At 42.2% G+C, this 21,352-nt stretch overlaps 1 protein-coding gene across 1 annotated transcript; it reads left to right on the top strand.

Annotated features, from left to right (window-relative positions):
• Nucleotides 1–1,010: 1,010 nt before the first annotated feature.
• On the top strand, nucleotides 1,011–14,830 carry LOC139471364 (F-box/LRR-repeat protein 4-like). The gene is made up of 5 exons (XM_071253693.1): nucleotides 1,011–1,347; nucleotides 7,167–7,221; nucleotides 10,979–11,096; nucleotides 13,779–13,952; nucleotides 14,360–14,830. Exons 1-5 carry the CDS (start codon nucleotides 1,017–1,019, stop codon nucleotides 14,483–14,485), a joined length of 804 nt encoding a protein of 267 aa, XP_071109794.1. The 5' UTR covers nucleotides 1,011–1,016; the 3' UTR covers nucleotides 14,486–14,830.
• The last annotated feature ends 6,522 nt before the right edge of the window (nucleotides 14,831–21,352 follow it).

Raw genomic sequence — 21,352 nt, forward strand, 5'->3', positions numbered from 1 at the left:
ATATAGTCCTTAGTGTGTTTTGTTTATCAGTAAAATGTAGTCATATAGTCCTTAGTGTGTTTTTTTTTCAGTGAAATGTAGTCATATAGTCCTTAGTGTGTTTTGTTTATCAGTGAAATGTAGTCATATAGTCCTTAGTGTGTTTTGTTTATCAGTGAAATGTAGTCATATAGTCCTTAGTGTGTTTTGTTTATCAGTGAAATGTAGTCATATAGTCCTTAGTGTGTTTTGTTTATCAGTGAAATGTAGTCATATAGTCCTTAGTGTGTTTTGTTTATCAGTAAAATGCAGTCATATAGTCCTTAGTGTGTTTTGTTTATCAGTGAAATGTAGTCATATAGTCCTTAGTGTGTTTTGTTTATCAGTGAAATGTAGTCATATAGTCCTTAGTGTGTTTTGTTTATCAGTGAAATGTAGTCATATAGTCCTTAGTGTGTTTTGTTTATCAGTAAAATGTAGTCATATAGTCCTTAGTGTGTTTTGTTTATCAGTGAAATGTAGTCATATAGTCCTTAGTGTGTTTTGTTTATCAGTGAAATGTAGTCATATAGTCCTTAGTGTGTTTTGTTTATCAGTGAAATGTAGTCATATAGTCCTTAGTGTGTTTTGTTTATCAGTAAAATGTAGTCATATAGTCCTTAGTGTGTTTTGTTTATCAGTAAAATGTAGTCATATAGTCCTTAGTGTGTTTTGTTTATCAGTGAAATGTAGTCATATAGTCCTTAGTGTGTTTTTTTTCAGTGAAATGTAGTCATATAGTCCTTAGTGTGTTTTGTTTATCAGTAAAATGTAGTCATATAGTCCTTAGTGTGTTTTGTTTATCAGTAAAATGTAGTCATATAGTCCTTAGTGTGTACGCGAAGGGTTGTACACTCACAACCTTACTTGCTGATCAATACAAGACCTTTCAGATCGATGAGAAGCATAGAAATTACATCTTACTTCAGTTGCGGCTGTGCGGTTGCCGAGATGAGACAGCAGCATCTGTATCTGTAATATTTGTGCGTGATGTGGACATGAAAATGGATATGCATATGTATAGTTCAATAGTCGGGCTAATGATGACTATGCTGGTACACGGATCTACTGGAACGTGCTTGGAAGAACTAAACTGGACCCCATCCTCATCTTACAGTAACAAGAAGTTCAGCGGAGCCGTGAAAGTCTCCCAAACTGTCAGTGGAAAATTGGAATGTATTTCGTTCTGTATCTTCAGCGGAACCAAAATTGCTATCGTTTACGACAAAACTGACCAGCGGTGTACTTGCCACAATTTGCCGTTGTCGTCGTTGACGCTAGTTGACGCTCCGGGAGCTGTGGCGTTAGGGAAGACCACCCTCCCTGCAGGTAAACGGCACAAAATAGACATGTTATGTTGTATGTACACTCTGAGGCCTAGACACTGTAATAGTGTGAAGGGCGGTTTGGTAGCCTAGTGGTTAAAGTGTTCGCTCTTCATGCCAAAGACTCGGGTTCGATTCCCGACATGGGCACAATGCGTGAAATCCATTTCTGGTGTTCCCCGCTGATTTATTGCTGGAATATTGCTAAAAGCGGCGTAAAACTATACCCACACACTCAATAATGTAGTGGTACACTGTTACTTGATAAAAATACGACCCATCGGGAGAAAAGGGACCATGTGAAAGGTAGGATATAATTGTGCCGTGACGTCATACAGAAAGACGTTTGACGTCAACTTACTGTAAAAATTGCCATGTGTGCAGGCTGAACAAACATTTCCTATTTCTCTTTCGTTAGTTCGTAATATAATAAAACCATCTAAAACATTTCAGCATACATGCCTCCCATCAATTAAGCAAAATTATATTTAAAAACTGCAGCCATTAAATAAACAGTTAGTTTAAAATGGAACTTTGCAGAAAATATCTGGTATCTCAGTGAGCTAGCACTATAAATCGGCATTAGTCCGGACTAGTACAAGCAGCCTCACATATACACACACGTGCATGCACGTCGCTATATAAGTGCAATAATCTTGGACGCGACGTTAAAACACATTTCACCTCACCTCGTTTCAGCAATACCAAAAGGCAGGCCCACGGTACGTAATGGACACAGACACAGTATACACAGTATTTGTTTTGAAGCACATTACTCTCTTCCTTAATCAGTGCTCCCTTAGGAGAAAAACCTATGATAGTTAGTTCCCATCCCGGTTCGCCCTGATAATGTATCTTCTTTTGTCAACACCATACTCGTGCTCGTTGGTTCCACCGAAGTGGTAAACGTCTCAGACCTGCATCACTTCGGGCTTTCCTCCCACATTAAGCTGACACGCCGTGATGTGACTGGAATACTGTTAAAAGCGGTGTTAAACTCACTCACCCACCCACTCTTTAGCTGGGGAGACTTTAAGTGTACTTGTGTTTGCCAGGTCTGAAGATTTACCATTTTCATTCAATGTTTGTTTTAGTGAGTGAGTTGGGTTTAACGCCGCTTTTAACAGTATTCCAGTTATATTACGGCGTGTCAGCTTAATGTGGGAGGAAAGCCCGAAGTGAAGCAGGTCTCAGACGTTTACCACTTCGGTGAAACCCACGAACACGGGTATGGTGCTGACAAACCTAGAAACATAATCGGGGTGAACCGGGATTCGAACCCACAATCATAGGTTTCTGGCATGCCCAAGGGACGCAACTCTGCACAGCGAATCGCGGCACCTTAGACGTCTGGATGTTTGTTTTAAAGCACAGTAAACCATGTTTATAACGTACACGTTTATAACGAACTGACTGATATAACTTTTTTTTAGTCCCGACCATTTGTTGTATAAATGCTGTATATATGCTTATAACGAACTACGGTTATTACGAACTGAAATAAGTGGTCCCTTCGAGAGCGTTATAACCATAGTTTACTGGTTATCTTGATTCCCGAAAACAACACATGCGTGTCAATATTTGCAGTCCGTCAAGTTGCTCAGCTAAGTGGGTGATTTGGGTCTTGATGGATGATGATTGTTACATTGATTATGATAGGAATTACGTGTCACACAGGGGGACAATTATTTTACGGTACTTTAACCTCCCAGACAGAGCCTTCGATAATCTTTGTTGATAAAAGCATCACTCCAAATTCAAAAACAAACAATTAATTATTCACATAACTTACGATGAGATGCCCACTTACACGGGCAAAGAGATCCTTCAGATTTGCTGTTTGATTGTGTGAATCCCTTGCAATTGCAAAGACCACACAGTCAAACAATATATGCTTGACGGTGAAACTTTCATCACAAGGTATAGACTTAAGAGGTTCGTCTTCATCGGTCTGAAGCAGATATTCATGGGTAAATTTAAACCGACTGTGGCCAATACGACATAGTCGTAAAATGACCTCATCAAGTTGGTATGCCCGATTGTTGGTTTTAGTTTATATGAAGTATTTGTTTATTCCTACCTGGGTGTCCCACCTTTTTTGCATGAGATCCCGAGTATAACTCTTGATAGTTGGTTTGAAATCACTGTACGGGATCAGTCGTGGAGATAAGGGTTTGTAACGAGCTGCTTTAGCTGAAGCATCGTCCTCGGGGTTCCTGTTATGCCTGCACGACCAACAAAGGACGACGTCACGTGGGCCAGTTTAAAGATCTTTGAAAAGTTCTAAAATGTCTAGAATTATAGGGTGATTCGAGGAGACGCTTTTAGGTGCCTGAAGGCAAGACAAGGAATCTAAGAAGATGATGAATGTTTTACGTTGATTTTGTTGTTTAGTATAGATCAAAGCTGTTGAGATAGTTTTTACCTCAGCAATGAAGATTGAACTATTATCTGGGATTCTTGAGGAGAAAGCTCTGGATCCACTGATAGTGGCCCTGGAATCATCTGCAAAAATGGATCTATGAGAATTATATTTTGTTCGAACTTGGTTATATTCTTGTTGATATACCAAACGATTTGTTTCAGACTTTTTTAGTTTGGTTAGAGTGATGTCTACCTCTGGCTTAACCATCTGCCAAGGAGGAGAAGACAGACGTCGGTAGGGTGATATAATATTTAGATCTCTGTTAGCTGCAGAGATGTGTGGTAGAAATCTGACTCCAAGTGGTGGAACCATGTTTCACGAAATTCGAAACTGCTTTTCATACAGAGGGTTGAAAACACAATTGTATGCCAGGTTTGACTGATAAGAATGCAATTTACTGATGTATTGGAGTGATAATTTGTTGTTTTTCGAGGAAAGGTTCATCAGCTTCCACATAAAAACTGTCCACATTCAAAGCTCAAAGAGAGTTTGAAGAGTAGTGTTAATTGGAGCTGTGTATTTTGCCCCGATTCACCAGGATCGAAGAACCTCCTGTAGCTGTATCCAGGAGGGGATAAGTCACGCGAACGTGCGGAAGACTTTGTATTACTCCATTTGGAGATGGAGTTACCTCCACGTCAAGAGGACCAAAGGAGTTATGGACCTCTATGGGAACTCTAAGGGAACCTCTAAAGTAGAGGTGGCCTTTAGTGTCTGCAGCTGCTCTTTTTGCTGCTTTTGTTTTGATATTCTTTTATATCTCTAAGTAAGATGAACAATCTCTGGTTCTGCTTCAGTTACTGGCTTTGGAGTCTGAGACTCGACATTGTTTAAGGTTTTGGTTTGGGAGGTGTCACAGACGAAAGTGTCACAACAAGTTTATGTAGTGAAGCAGTTGGAATTGGGTGAACAGACTTGACCCATGTCAGATCAGTCTGGCATCAATAGAGACAGTGGTTACAACTGGGCGAGAGACTGCAGCTGAGTAGGAAAAGGGTAGAAGTGGTTGCAATAAGACCTGCAAACCGCTTCTTATCTTCGTGGTATGAGACATTTTGTTCAGTCTTGACTCTCGGGATTTGGGACTCGCGTTTCAACACAGGGCAGGATTTTGAAGAAGCCATATAGTTGAGGCATGGTGAAGTTGTAAATAGTTTACCATCCCAGATCCCCACCCGCCACGGAGTGTCACAAGGACAATGCTGTAAGCCAGTGGATTTCCGACTGGCAGCACCAAGGATACTGGGATGGTATACTCAAGCAGATCAACTAAATAGTTAATCAATCCACCAGATTGGCTCATGAGCCACCGCCTTCTGGGCATACGACTCTAGGCAATTGAAATAATTAACAATCAAAATTCAAGATTTTATGCATATATAATTTGGCCAAGTCCGAAAGTAAAAAAGTCAAATGAGTTCAAACACAATATTTGCTCAACGCTTGGCGAGACCAGCCGATCGATAGAGCCGGGCCAATTCTATCACCCGTCTAGGTGAAGTCAGGGTCGAAGTGGTGTATTGGACAAAGGAACGCTATTCCTGGAACCAGTACCCTCAACCACCAGCCTCCCGTCCTCCGCCGACACAGGGGCGCACCCCACGGCAAACAGGTGGCCTTTTACGACCAGCATTGTGGTGCTGTGGACACATTCTACCCCGGGTCCACACGGGGGAAGAGCTATTAGCGTTACCAAACACTCACCAAGGGGAGATTGCTCTTCACGAGTGCCCTTCAATTAATACAATGTGTAATAAGAAATATGCAAAAGAACGTTCTTACTAAATAACTGTCGGGATCCAGTTGAGAATGAATGTCTCATTACCGTATGTTTGTATTCATAGCCGAGGTAGATTTGGTTATGTTCTGAACATCACTAGACTTGAACCACTCACAGCGATACACAGTACATGTTTAAATAGAATAAGCATACCAAAACATATTGTAAAGTATGATCGTATGAACATACAATTATTCAGTTTCATAGGAAATGGTACAGATCTGGGCCCACTTGCACAAAGTGATCTTAGCGTTAAGATGATCGTAACTCCCATACTTTAACATAGGTTTACAATAGTTGTAGTGCTAAGATCGCTTTGTGCAAGTGGGCCCTGATCTGGATGGGAGTGTGTCCACCGTCCCTGATGAATCATTTCTTAAACTCACGGTCACTGTTGCCCTTGACCAGCCCGGATTTGTACTGACCGCTGTGATAACTGGAATATTAGAGACTGCGGCGTAAACCAACATTCACGTTCACCGACCAAACAGATGACGAATGACCCTGTAGATATGTTTACAAACCTTTATATATACTACTCAAAATAACTTAAAGAACACAGGGTTCTTAAGTTTCATATTACTGTCGTTAATATTGAATGTTAAGGGTCCTTGCAGGCAATATGATGTTCCTGTAAGAGGAGAGGTGAGGTGAAATTGGGTTTAACGTCTCGTCCAAGATTATTGCACTTAAATAGCGACGTGCATGCACGTGTATGTATGTGAAGCTGCTTGTACTAGTCCGGACTGATGCCAATTTATAGTGCTAGCTCACTGAGATACCATGCTGCAGTTTAACATGAATACGCCACTCGTATACTGACTCGGAGCTGATCAGTCATGACCAGTCCATGTTTTATCCCCTTAATGCTGAGCGCCAGACAGGGTAACAACAAGTATCATCTTTTAACGTCTTTTTGTATGACGCGGCCGGAGATCGAACCCCGTACCTTCCGGGCGGACGCTCTACCACAAGACCACGGAGGCGGTCTGGTTCCTGTAAGATGTTGTGGTGTACTGTACATTTAGATAATTACTTTAGAATCTGGAATGAATCAATGATCATGTGGACAGTTAGTTGGTAGATGGAATGACAGACGCCCATTACAGGTCGTGATGCGCTGTTGGTACAATTAATATTATTTTGTGTCCCCCGGGACGCAGTGTATTCGTTTCTGTGTCCAATCTCAACATTTGTCAGTACTGGGAGCGAATCTGTGCGTCACGTAAATTCTTGTTTGACTATGGTGATATGAAATAATCGGGTGTCCTTTAACTTCTTAAGAGTAATATATATAACATATTTATTACTTGCATAAATAAGACGTCATGATGTGACGATTGCGAAATAGAACTCTTCGTAATCAAGAAGTACCATGCTGAGGTCTTTGAAAGGCATTAAGAAGTGATTCACATAAGGAAGAGAATATATGGATGTCAACTTCTTTATTATATGGAACACAACGTTTCGGAGTATATGCTTACTCCTTCATCAGGTGAATGATGAAGGAGTAAGCATATACTCCGAAACGTTGTGTTCCTCATAATAAAGAAGTTGACATCCATATATTCTCTTCCTTACCATGCTGAGGTATATTAATAGGCAGTTCTTGTTTCAGATGCCGTGGACACATGGATAGCTTCTATCATTAAAGAATCATCACATTACAAATCGTACGTACAGATCTATCTTTATATTTTGTCCGGGGCACGGGTGGCCCAGTCGTCTAAGGCGCCGCGATTCGCTGTGCAGAGTTGCGTCCCTTGGGCACGCCAGAAACCTATGATTGTGGGTTCGAATCCCGGTTCACCCCGATTATGTTTCTAGGTTTGTCAGCATCATACCCGTGCTCGTGGGTTTCACCGAAGTGGTAAACGTCTGAGACCTGCATCACTTCGGGCTTTCCTCCCACATTAAGCTGACACGCCGTGATATAACTGGAATACTGTTAAAAGCGGCGTTAAACCCAACTCACTCACTCACTCATATTTTGTCAATAATTGTACCTTATCGCATGACATTCGTCTAGGCCAGATCGCAGCGCTTGCCAGAATAATTATGTCTATATTAGAGCCCGGCGGGTTCTCTTGAAACACAAGAAGGCGCTATGTCGGATGGATTAGCGGCCAGGGTTTATTTTCAGAAAAACTTATGTGAGGTGAGGTGAAATGTGGTTTACGTCGCGTCCGTATTGCACTAATTTAGCGACGTGCTTGCATGTGTGTGTGTGTGTGTGTGTGTGTGTGTGTGTGTGTGTGTGTGTGTGTGTGTGTGTGTGTGTGTGTGTGTGTGTGTGCTCGTGCTAGTCCGAACTAATGTCGATTTTATAGTGCTCGCACACTGAGATACCATGCCGCAATTTAACATGAATACAGTAGACTGACTCCGAGCCGACCAGCTCCTTGTTTTAGCCCCTAAATGCCAAGCGCCATACTAAACTCAGTGTCAAAAGAAACCTTACCTCTCAGTTGATTTGATCATATGTTTGATTTTCAATTGACAATATCTTCAGTTAGGGATATAGTATAGAATGAACTATACTGCCGCTTAGTCAGCAATTAAAGACAATGATTATGCGGCTGTATTTTTTTAAATTAAAATTTGAATTAGAAGTAATATACGAGATCGCATGATACACAACTGCTGATGGTTATCTTAGACATTTTGTCTTTGAAAATTAAAAAATATGCTTTTAGCGGTACAAAATTTCAAAAATGGTATAGGGGTCATGTAATTGCAAAATGTAATTCATATTAACACAAAATTACTCAGCCAGAGATTAGGCGTTACAAACAGTTGCAGGAATGAGTGATAGTCAAATGGGCATAATTAAATTTAAGAGCAGTTATTTCTATTTTCAGTTAAATTAAAACAAAATAATGGGGATACTTTCTTTTGCCCCCAGTTTAAGTACAAGTTATTGCCAGAATTAATGTGAAACAACATCCACTATTGTCCCTTGGGAATAAATGTAATTGGCCATAGCTGACTGCGTGCATGTCAAGTGAGTTCATCTGAAGAAATATTCCACTCAAGCAACGAGATGTGACACGTGCGTGACAACGTTACACTAGACCTAATGAACTGCAACTGACGTCACTTCAGCTTATCAAAATGAAAGGGGCTTCTTCTGTTGAAACCTCCTTCGCTGCCTTGTGGGAAGAGTCTGCCCGGTGATGGGAAAATTGATGGTTCAATTCCCTAATGATAAATTTGTTGTTTGTTTGTTGTTTAACGCCGCACGCAGCAATATTGCAGCTATATGACGTCTGTCTGTAAATAAACGAGTCTGAACCAGACAATCCAGCGATTGACAACATGAGCATCGATTCATGCAATTGGGATCGATGACATGCATCAACCAAGTCAGCGAGCCTGACCACCCGATCCCGTTAGTCGACAAGCACAGTCGCCTTTTACGACAAGCATGGGTTGCTGAAGACCTGTTCTACCCCGGATCATCACGGGGAGACAAGCATGGGTTGCTGAAGACCTATTCTACCCCGGATCTTCACGGGGAGACAAGCATGGGTTGCTGAAGACCCATTCTACTCCGGATCTTCACGGGGAGACAAGCATGAGTTGCTGAAGACCCATTCTACCCCAGATCTTCACGGGGAGACAAGCATGGGTTGTGGAAGACCCATTCCACCCCGGATCTTCACGGGGAGACAAGCATGGGTTGTGGAAGACCATTTCTACCCCGGGTCTTCACGGGGAGACAAGCACGGGTTGCTGAAGACCTATTCTACCCCGGATCTTCACGGGGAGACAAGCATGGGTTGCTGAAGACCCATTCTACCCCGGATCTTCACGGGGAGACAAGCATGAGTTGCTGAAGACCCATTCTACCCCGGATCTTCACGGGGAGACAAGCATGGGTTGCTGAAGACCCATTCTACCCCGGATCTTCACGGGGAGACAAGCATGGGTTGCTGAAGACCCATTCTACCCCGGATCTTCACGGGGAGACAAGCATGGGTTGCTGAAGACCCATTCTACCCCGGATCTTCACGGGGAGACAAGCATGGGTTGCTGAAGACCCATTCTACCCCGGATCTTCACGGGGAGACAAGCATGGGTTGTGGAAGACCCATTCTACCCCGGATCTTCACGGGGAGACAAGCATGGGTTGCTGAAGACCCATTCTACTCCGGATCTTCACGGGGAGACAAGCATGGGTTGCTGAAGACCCATTCTACCCCGGATCTTCACGGGGAGACAAGCATGAGTTGCTGAAGACCCATTCTACCCCGGATCTTCACGGGGAGACAAGCATGGGTTGCTGAAGACCCATTCTACCCCGGATCTTCACGGGGAGACAAGCATGGGTTGCTGAAGACCCATTCTACCCCGGATCTTCACGGGGAGACAAGCATGGGTTGCTGAAGACCATTTCTACCCCGGGTCTTCACGGGGAGACAAGCACGGGTTGCTGAAGACCTATTCTACCCCGGATCTTCACGGGGAGACAAGCATGGGTTGCTGAAGACCCATTCTACCCCGGATCTTCACGGGGAGACAAGCATGGGTTGCTGAAGACCCATTCTACCCCGGATCTTCACGTGGAGACAAGCACAGGTTGTTGAAGACCCATTCTACCCCAGATCTTCACGGGGAGACAAGCATGGGTTGCTGAATACCTATTCTACCCCGGATCTTCACGGGGAGACAGGCATGGGTTGCTGAAGACCTATTCTACCCCGGATCTTCACGGGTCCAAATTATGATAAATCACGAAACGTGTTGGCATTAAGGAGCTAAAACAAGGCTCGGAGTCAATATGCATCTCTGAAGGGGGTATCAATGATTAACTGCGGTATGGTGTCTCAGTGGTATAGCACCATAAAATCGGCATTAGTCCGGACTAGTACAATCGGCCACACACAAACCACACACAAGCTCGAACACACAACCCACATACGTGCATGTCCATGTAAATTCTGTAAACGTGACGCGACGTTATTTCCGTTCCACCTTGTGTGAGTGAGTGAGTTTACGCCGAATTATTTTTTTCTGATTGGCACGAAGCTGTGCTCCAGAGACCATGGTGACATTACATAATAAAAAGTAATTATAGTAAACATCGTACAGGTTCACAGTTTGAGTATTACCAGTTAGGGGCGGTCGGGTAGCCTAGTGGTTAAAGCGTTCGCTCGTCACGCCGAAGACCCGGGTTCGAATCCCGACATGGGTGCAATGTGTGAAACCCATTTCTGGTGTCCCCCGCCGTGATATTGCTGGAATATTGCTAAAAGCGGCGTAAAACCATACTCACTCACTCACTCACTCACACAGTCTGATCAGATTCATCAGTCCGAACAACCACGTACAAACCTCGTAATTATCATTATTTTCCTGTTGTCGATATTGATAATATGATCAAAATTTACATTCGGTTTCGAGTATTTATACAGTTGGTGGTTGCAGTTTATTCACTAGCTATCCGGCCAGTGGCATGAAAGGTCCCCCCGACTACTACCCCAGTTATGGCAACACGCAGAAAGCCTGGTGCCCAAAATACACAGACTCAAACCAGTATGTGGAGGTAAGTCATTGTCATTCGCCGATAAAACAATCAAAATGTACCGTTTTACAACATGTAAACTGCAGAAAAATATATATTGGCTACAAATAAAGCATTTTCCATTCATACTCACAACATTTAGTGCCTTAAATCCCAAAATTTCCAAAATAGGCGACAAATCCTAAACGGCACAAACCAAAACGGAGAAATGGAAAAAAGTCCGACACAAACCCGAACCAAGTAATTCAACTTGGTTAGACAAAAATGTTTTAATTCCTAACACCAGTATTCCCGAGTATCTACGTCCATGCGGTCATGATTAATAACCTGGATTTATTCGCCACCATAGTTCTATTTCGAAAGTGGCGTCATAACCGGTCACATCCCTCACTTAGAAGAGAATTCCTCTACTCGGTGTCGTGGCATACGAGTCGGATTAAACAAGCGAAATGATCCAGGTTATTTGTCGGTAGAGAGCTGACATATTATAAACTGTGTATGTAGCATGCATTGTTTTATACCACACGGGGGCTTAGCGTACCACGCATGGGTCTGAGCATGAAGATGTGAAACAGAAAATAGTTTGTACAGTAACGAACACGCTTATAAAGAACTGGCGGATATAACGAACTTACTATTTTGGTCCGATTTTTTGCTGTAGTTATGCTGTATATATGCGTATAACGAACTACGGTAATAACGAACTAAAATTAGTAGTCCCTTTTAGTTCGTTAGAACCGTACTTTACTGTACTTTGTAAATATTTGACTTCTCGAACCTTTTGCAGCTCACTAGTTAAAAATGATTCAATTTCTTTATGCTCGGACATCACATTTCATCAATCTTCATGAAATATCAAGAATGGACAGTACAACTGCAGGGAATCGAACTAGGGTCCTGGATGTGACGAGTGAACGCTTTTGCCACAACGCCATTACAAGTGTCCTTGTTCCATATTGATAAAAAACCTACTGTCAAAAGCAGAGTCTATAGTACGATTCCGACTATGTCATAAGCATGTGTTGATGAATCACTGTCAAATAAACCGAGGGCCAAAAGAAACGTTACCAACATTAATTGATTTGCCACTTTGACACAAAGATGCCAACCTGTTCAAAACACAGTAAAGAACACATCTCACGAATACAGCCTTAATGTTCACTGTCGTTCTTTGCACGTGCTTTGTGGATTTTTGGAGATATTGGTGTTTTTCAGCATTTTGTTAAAACATTCTTTCCAAAATATCGTGCAATTTCCGGGTATAAATTACGCACGGATCTGTTCCCTATCATTGGCTGCGACGATTAACACCAACGAACATGCCAAGACTGACCGATTTCTTACTGTGACGTCATCAGTTGCCAACAGCTTAGGACATCCGGTCAGCAGACAAACAGTGACCAAACGACTACGACATTATGGTCTCCGGGGTTATCGACCTTTCAAGGGCATGACCTTGACCCGTCAACATCGACGTGCCAGATTGACGTGGTGCAGGCAAACTCAGGGATGGCAACAAAGGAAATGGCGGCGGGTGCTGTTTAGTGACGAGAGCAGGTGCCAACTCTTCAAACCTGATGGGTGGACGAGAGTTTATCGACGACGAGGTGAACGTACGGCTCCTTGTTGTGTGTTGTGGAACGTTACGGGGTCGGAAGTGTGATGGTCTGGGGCGACATTTGTAGGGACGAGAAGACGGAACTTGTCATCATCGAAGGCAATCTGACAGCACAACGCTAAATTGACAATATCTTACGGCCAGTGTTTGTTCCTTTCATCCAGCGTCAACAACGGACGGTGTTCCAACAAGATAACGCCACACCCCAATAAAGCCCGTATTACTAGAGACTTCCTCAACGCCAACAACGTGACTGTCCTGCCGTGACCAGCTCGATCACCTGATCTGTCACCCATAGAACATCTTTGGGAGCAGCTGGGGCGTCGTTTTCGGAAACGTCATCATCCTCCCTTCACGAGACAAGCGTTGATCGTTGCCCTCCGTGAGGAATGGAATCGGATACCTGCAGTCGATGTGAGGACGCTTGTCTACTCAGTTCGACGCCGCATTCGAAGATGCATTGTCGCTCATGGAGGTCATATCCCGTATTGAACGGTCTGGGCCGTCGTCACCTTAAAGTTGTAACCAATGTTGTTGATCGGATACAGGACGAATGACCCCTTGTAAAGAAATGTCCCTGTTGGAGGTCAAGGACTTTGTTGTTGAATTAGTAAATTCGCATTTTTTTGTTCTGAATGATGAATTGCTACAAAACAATTGTTATTGCCGCTATAAATTGTGTTGGTCATATTTTATCCTAGAAATATCGTTGGTAACGTTTCTTTAGGTCGTCATCATGCTCTGTTTAATGATAATACCAGGTGTTCGCGAAAGGTGAATGTATTCTGCCCCACCGATGGCACCCGTCACAAACACATGCAAAGGCAAGTCAATTGTTCACCTGACGAAAAAACGGGAACATGGGAAAAGTCAAAATAGGCAATTGCATCGGAAATCATTTTGGTCACTGATGGGTCAAATTTGGAAAAAGTATTGGGGGTTACGCCAGCCTCCGTTCCAAACTCCGTAAACATCGGTGTTGTCGCTAATGGTAATTTTTGTGAAAAATGGATTGTGAATCGTTCTTATATTTATCCTAATATGTCTCTCTGACTACCGCTGGTTTTAACAATGTTTATTTCCAGCTCGGCATAGCTGAGGCCATCTACATCACGGAGATCCATATCTATGAGGTGTTCTGGGCTGGTGGCGTTGAGTCGGTCTCAGTCCGGGATTCGAACTCCAACTGGATGGTAATCTGGAGCGCTACCACTTTGTTGAAGATACAGAAAAGTCGGATTTTCGTGCCTACGTTCATAGTAAGTCCGAATTGTATTTCTAGAATAAACAGTTTTAGTTTTTATTTAATTTCAGTTCCATATTGTGTCACATTAATTAACGCTGCATTGGGCAGCTGATATCTGGGCATATATAGTCAGCATCCTCATCTAGCATCATGCTGCCTGTGACCCGTGAAGATTCCGGGGTAGAATAGGTCTTCAGAAACCCCTGCCGTAAAAGGCGACTATGCTTGTCGTAAAAGGCGACTAACGGGATCGGGTGGTCAGGCTCGCTGACTTGGTTGATACATGTCATGGTATTCCAATTGCGTGGATCGCGTGGATCGATGCCCTTAATAATACGGGGTGTTTTCTCCTGTATCGTATCGTTAAATTACTTTATGTGCAACTTTGCTCTTATCGATTTGTCATCCGTTTTTCTTTAGCCACCCGATTTCAAGACGGACGCCATCAGGATTGACCTTGACCTTGCTACTACTGGTGAATGGTCCGAGTTCGACGCTGTGAGAGTTATTGGGAGCAGGACCCGGAGAAGGATAAGCTTGGTGTAGTTCGTCGGGAGAAGTGTCAGTATATGGACTAAGTACTGTCGGAAATGCTAGAAAACTGCTTTTTGCCTGTTAAAAAAGGAGATAATTTTTCACAGATTGTTGTTATTGAAATATCAAGTAACTACCGATCGTCCTTCCTCTGGTTTGAAGTATTTCAGCCACAAGGATTCCGACCGACAAGTTTACAAGAGACAAATCCAAATGAAAACAGGAAGTTTACATTTATTCTAAGGCCAATGATAGCAGTCTGAAACGGACTATAGAAATATGTGCACGTGACTCCGTCATAATCATAATAATGTAGTCTTCATAAAACATCTAATCCACACACAAAAATCATTTTGAGAAAATTCTAGATGCGCATCTTCTAAAATGACAACATGACGCTGCGTTTGTTTTGTTAACATTGCTCCCATGATGCATGTTACATCACACTCGCACAGCCATAGCCATGGTACACGATATGGAGTCTGTACTGGGAAATGTATACAAGTTCTTTACACTTAAGAGAGATAGAGGGAAAACATTTATAAATTTAGATAGGGTGAATTACCGAACTGCCCAGGCTATATTGTTTTCAATTCATACCATCAAGTATACATTATGATAAATAAAACAAAACAGGTACAGGGGTGGTCTCAAAAACAAAACTGGGACGTAAAAGGATATTAGACAACTGATACATGGTGATTTGGCGTATAGTGTACAAGCTTAATGAGCAGAAGGTAACCCTGACTTGTAGTAGAATTTGGGAGGAATTAAAGATACAATTAATGTTAACTGGAGTAACTATTGACCTCCAAGAGATGGGATTTCGATACACTGCGCGTGGCCATGACCGAGCATTTTTCAGGGGGAAATATTCCATCCTGTCTATGAGGTCACATTGTCTCCGAACCATTCATAACTATCACAGTCAGTGCGTCCAGATAATTTACCTTGATGAATCATTCCACTGACTACATGTGGCTATCGGCAGATGGACAAAAAACACCCACAGACCATCAGGTAAAGGCAATCGTGTCATTGTTTTGCACGCTGCAACCCATAATATGGGACTTATTGATGGATGTGTGCTAGTTTTCGAGGCGAAAAAGAAAACTGTCGATTTTTATAAGGATATTATAGGAGGTGTCATTGTCAGAGATAACACCAGTTAATATAACGTCCGGGAATCAGATACTGTCGCCCAAACCATGAGTAGTCTGAAGGCAACCATACAGGTATATATGACATTGTCGACTTCAGACCATATGAAACGAACGTTCAACTCATGGAGAAAATTCGGCTGAATAAGAACCCTGTAAAGTACAGGACATATGTGCTAGCGGCACATTGTGAGTTCAACAATGTTGTGCCCATATTGGCTAAGTGTAAAGGTTTCGTGGCAAGACATAACACAACATTCAAAAGGACAGATTCATATCCACCATCAGCGGAGGTAAATGCTACCTCAAGAAATCATCTGTAGAACAACAAATACTTTTGAATTCCAAAACTGCAACCTCTCAATACTCATCCCGTCTCCTACCTCTTAACTATTCCATCATGTTTCCAAGCAAATATAATGCAATACATATCCTTAATTTCTACCCCATCAACGCACATGTCAATTACACCCGTGAAGATCCGGGGTAGAATAGGTCTTCAGCATCCCATGCTTGCCGTAAAAGGCGACTATGCTTGTCGTAAAAGGCGACTAACGTTAACGGGATCGGGTGGTCAGGCTCGCTGACTTGGTTGATGCATGTCATCGTATCCCAATTGCGTGGATTGATGCTCATGATGTCAATCACTGGATTGTCTGGTCCAGACTCGATTATTTACAGACCGCCGTCATATAGCTGGAATATTGCTGAGTGCGGCGTTAAACAACTAAAAACAAAAACATGTCAGTTAAGTACAGAACAGCAATATTTTGAGACCACCCCCAACTCGGTCACATTTGCACCTGTGAGAATGCACGGGACGGTGTGAGGTCATCACCTCGGGACAGATGTTAGGTGATTTCCTCAGGTTATCGCCCATTTCATACATACATGACAACGAACGAATACTTTTTTCTTTCTAAGTTGATCATCAGTTAGGACAGGCTAGATTAGGGCAATTTGAGTTATTTTGATATATGCTCTTTTTATAGTCCTATGACTCGTATTTATAAAATGAAGCCAGGAAAGCAGTTTTCTAGCATTTCCGACACTACTTTAGTTACATATATCCCGACAGAAATACGAATCGATAAACACAGTACATATACCCTACATAAGGTATTTGCATGCAGATCAGTTTCTCAGAATGAAGTCCATATTGATACTCGTTGATGATCTCTTACAGTCTTAAAGGTAACAATCGAACGATACCCAAAGGCTGCAAGACCTAAAGTAACACGTGGCCAACACACGCACAAATGAAATTCCTTTTCTGTACACGACAATGTTACAATACCAGTTTAGAATTATGAAATAACGCTAAACATAACACGATAATGAAAGCCTTGTTTTGAGATCAAGCAGCGCTTGGAACCAGTACTCGATGTCTGCCTTTAAAGAGTAAACAGATGAATTAGTACGAAGCTGATCAATAAAACGCATTCTCCGCCGACTAAATAATGATTAAGCACAAATCAACAGTGCTTGTGTGAATATGACTACCAGTTGCTGTGATGATTGAGTTGCTGAGTTAGATTAATGTTTTTATTCTTTCCCGTTCCCATTCTCAAGTGAACTTGAGCCGTAATTTGCTGTATAAGTGGTGTTTTATCTACCATGTTAAAACATAAGAGATTATTTGATGGACCCAGGGCAAATCTACACTAACACTTCTTATGCACATAAAGAAATTCAGCTTGCCCATCTTTCATAATTTTAAAATATTTTTGGTCCGTATCTACATAACACTGCAGCGTACTGCGTCCTTACTATTGAAAACTTACTATCACTTGTCTGCTTACGTCACGAACAATAAAATATACTCAAAATATCACCCAAAAGTCGGTTCATATGATGAATAAAACAAAACGTATATGATATCTGCAGGATATAAATATCTTTTTATAATGATGTATATATAATATAATAATATGTTTTATAATCTGCAATGTAACCCCGTATTCTACATGGTACGCTTATGTTATTATGTTTTATAATCTTCAATGTAACCCCGTATTCTACATGGTACGCTTATGTTATCTCTCTCTCTCTCTCTCTCTCTCTCTCTCTCTCTCTCCCTCTCTCCCTCTCTCTCTCTCTCCCTCTCTCTCTCTCCCTCTCTCTGGGTTAGAACCTATGATTGTGGGTTCGAATCCCGGTTCGCCCCAATTATGTTTCTAGGTTTGTCAGCACCATACCCGTGCTCGTGGGTTTCACCGAAGTGGTAAACGTCTGAGACCTGCATCACTTCGGGCTTTCCTCCCACATTAAGCTGACACGCCGTGATATAACTGGAATACTGTTAAAAGCGGCGTTAAACCCAACTCACTCACTCACTCTCTCTCTCTGGGTTAGACCTTGCTTTAATTGAACACCAGGGACATTGTCTCATCACTATTTGATAGTGATTTATAAACACATGCTAATGATGTAGTCGGAGTGAGTGAGTGAGTATGGTTTTACGCCGCTTTTGGCAATATTGCAGCAATATCACGGTGGGGAACACCAGAAATGGGCTTCACACATTGTACGCATGTCGGGAATCGAACCCGGGTCTTCGGCGTGACGAGCGAACGCTTTAACCACCAGGCTACCCGACTGCCCCAGTCGGGATGGAACCATCTACGACATTTAGCAGAGATTGGAAAGGTTTTTGTCGCTTTTCATTATTTGTATTGTGTACAAAGTGCCTATATTTACATAGTGCCTTATATTTTACCAGTTAAATATTATGAATCTATTTTATCGTCGTAGGTATGATCCTGTTTCTCTGGTTGTATTTTAGATAAAATAACGCTTTTGATTCAAGCATCTTAGTGTTGTGTTTTTACAAATTTGAAACATTTATGCTCAGCTGCTTCCTTACCGTGGCAAAGCATGAACAGGTGAGGTGATGTGTAATGGGGTTTAACGTCGCCTCCAAGATTATTGCACTCATATAGCGACGTGCATGTACGTGTGTGTGTTTGTGTGCCTACTTGTACTAGTCCGGACTGATGCCAATTTATAGTGCTAGCTCACTGAGATACCATGCGCAGTTTAACATGAATACCCCACTCAGACACAGTGGTCTAGTGGTGGCGCGTCTCCCCGGAGAGCGGAAGGTCCGGGGTTCTATCCCCGGCACCGTCATTCCAAAAGATAGTACTTGTTGTACACAATACAATTGGCACCCATTCTGTCTCGGAATCCCAACGGAACGCAAATATGAAAAATTTGGATAAACCTCAAAATCGTAAGAACATAAATTAAAATCAAGTGACAAATTCAGTTTTCAAGCCTTGGTTAAGACACAGTGCATAACTGGCGTAAGAAACGCCCACACAGGTGGATCGGGGGTCAGACTCGGTTGATTGCGTGTCATCGTTACCCAAACGGCGTGGACTGTTGCTTACAGGGCGCCATCACATAGCTGGAGAATTGATGACGTTCACGAAACTATTTACAAGATGCATTGTTACCTCTAGTTCCTATATCAGGGAACATTAAGTTTGTTTGGTTGTTTTTTAACACCGCGCTCAGCAATATTCCAGCTGTATGACTGTGGTATGTAAATAATCGAATCTGGACCAGACAATCGGGAAATTTGCATCATGAGCATCAATCTACGCAATTGCAGCTGGGATACGATGACATGCATCAACCAAGTCAGCAAGCCTGATGGTCTTCATTTTTTCTCTATATTGCGAAGGAGATAATAATTTCATTATCAATAGATACATATCCTAACATCATGTATAAGCCTATAACATTGTGTACAGAATAGTGTACATGCATCGTTGTAACTTTGTTGTTCATGGGCCAATGACCTATCGTCATTAAACAGTTGGATTGAATTGATGCTTTGTTTTCACATAAGATGTTTATGGATTGACTGCGTATTTTTTAGGTTCATTGAGGTATGAATCGAAAAACCGCTGTGCACATGAACCGAAACAAATATACAGTCAATGCTTATAATTAAATTCAAAAACGAAAATATGTTTTATCTGTTTAACAATAAACAGTTGTATATAGCAAAGCAGACAAAAATGACGAGATTGATGAACACATTCCAGGTTTAGGAATATAGACTGTGGCGTGACATGAATCAGGTGATTGTTTAATTTATGCGCATAACTTGACACGCCTACACAGTCAGTAGCCAATCAATGGAGAGTAGGATCCAAACAATGTTCATTGGATCTGTCAATCAAGGCAAGAGGCGGGACGAACTGTCAGACTGTAACTGAGAAGGCGGTTGTTTCAAATGACATGGCCAGTTACCGCCAGATTCAAACATTATTTCCCTGAAAACGGGAAGACACAGTTGGCAAAATGCTAGCTAGAAATGAAACCCGAAGACATGAAAGCTGTGGAACCGAGGCGAACGGGAAAAAACAGGCGAGCGAGCCTTTACGTTTTCTGTTTCATTCCTTCTCGGCCTTTGGTTTGAAAGGGTAGTTTGGACAATGAATATGCATGAATGTCGGTAAATGCCCCTTGCATGACGATAAACGTAAGCAGAAAGAGAATTCCCTCGATTCCCTCATTACGTTATGACGTCGCACTTCTTTTTTCACTCTGTGAAGCAGTCTACGTCCGTCGCAGTTTGAGATGGAGAAGCACCGAATTATTTCAAGCTTTTTATAGTGCATTTGTGATAAACTGTATTATAATAGTTTAGTCGTACAAAACTGGTGATGATTGAAAGGCAAGTGTTTTTCTGTATAGATAAACTTTCTTGGTGGTACGGCCACCAAATTGGTTGTTTCAGTCAAAGGTTGGCATTATTCAATACAGAAAGAATGCCAAATGCCGTTTATAAACTTTGGTGAAATAAAAGAGCCTGGTATTGGGTCTAATACAAGCAAGGATCATAACCGGGGCGTATATGGGATTGGAAGCAACGGCCAGTAAGAGATGCCAATAATCACTGGGCCATCCGTAGGTGGCAGAAAGACACATTCTGCTTTCTGACCCGTGAAGATCCGGATAGAATAGGTCTTCAGCAACCCATGCTTGCCGTAAAAGGCGACTATGCTTGTCGTAAGGTCAGGTGGTCAGGATCGCTGACTTGGTTGATGCAGGTTATCGTATCCTAAATGCCTAATTGGCCACATGAAAACTATATATATCTATTAGAACAAATAGTGTTAGTTTCATCAATCCAAAGCATTTACAATCAACTTTAATCGATAATGGAACCTTGGTTTATTGCCTGTACTAAGGCAATATATATTCGTGTGTAGATTGGTCAGAGTGATGGGTATAAACATGGCTGCCAAGTGTGTTAAATGTACAAAAACAGTTCTTGAGAGTTCACCAAGCTGAAGAGTGTGACGTATTCATTTTTATATGCTGGCACCACTTTTGGTTTGTTACACTTTGGACTTTTTTGTGTGTTCTTTTTTACTTTTTGGTGTGGCCGTTTTCACTAGGATTTGTGGCCCGTTTGACTTTTGGTGTGGCCGTAAATACGTGTAATATGAACGTAACCATATTAGGCTACCGTACAAAATATACACGCTACAAAACCCTTTCCATAATCTGAAAAACAGAGTCCGTCATACAATACCTGTGTTTGTGAAGCTCTATCAAACAGTGACGATACCAGGTGGTCAAGGAAAGGTGAGCGTATCCTGCACTACCGATGGCACCCGTCACAAACACATGCAGAGGCAAATAAATTGTTCATCTTAATAAATATAGGACCATATTGTACGGGTCATAAGAGGGC

This window comes from Haliotis cracherodii, unplaced genomic scaffold, assembly GCF_022045235.1.
Source record: "Haliotis cracherodii isolate W230 unplaced genomic scaffold, xgHalCrac1.p SCAF_22, whole genome shotgun sequence".
In the NCBI taxonomy this organism is placed as follows: Eukaryota; Metazoa; Mollusca; class Gastropoda; order Lepetellida; family Haliotidae; genus Haliotis; species Haliotis cracherodii.

Coding starts and splice junctions, on each gene's coding strand:
- LOC139471364 (XM_071253693.1), top strand. CDS start 1,017: ATGAAAATGGATATGCATATGTATAGTTCAATAGTCGGGCTAATGATG. Junction 7,222..10,978: donor GAATCATCACATTACAAATC/GTACGTACAGAT, acceptor TGGTGGTTGCAG/TTTATTCACTAGCTATCCGG. Junction 13,953..14,359: donor TTTTCGTGCCTACGTTCATA/GTAAGTCCGAAT, acceptor GTTTTTCTTTAG/CCACCCGATTTCAAGACGGA.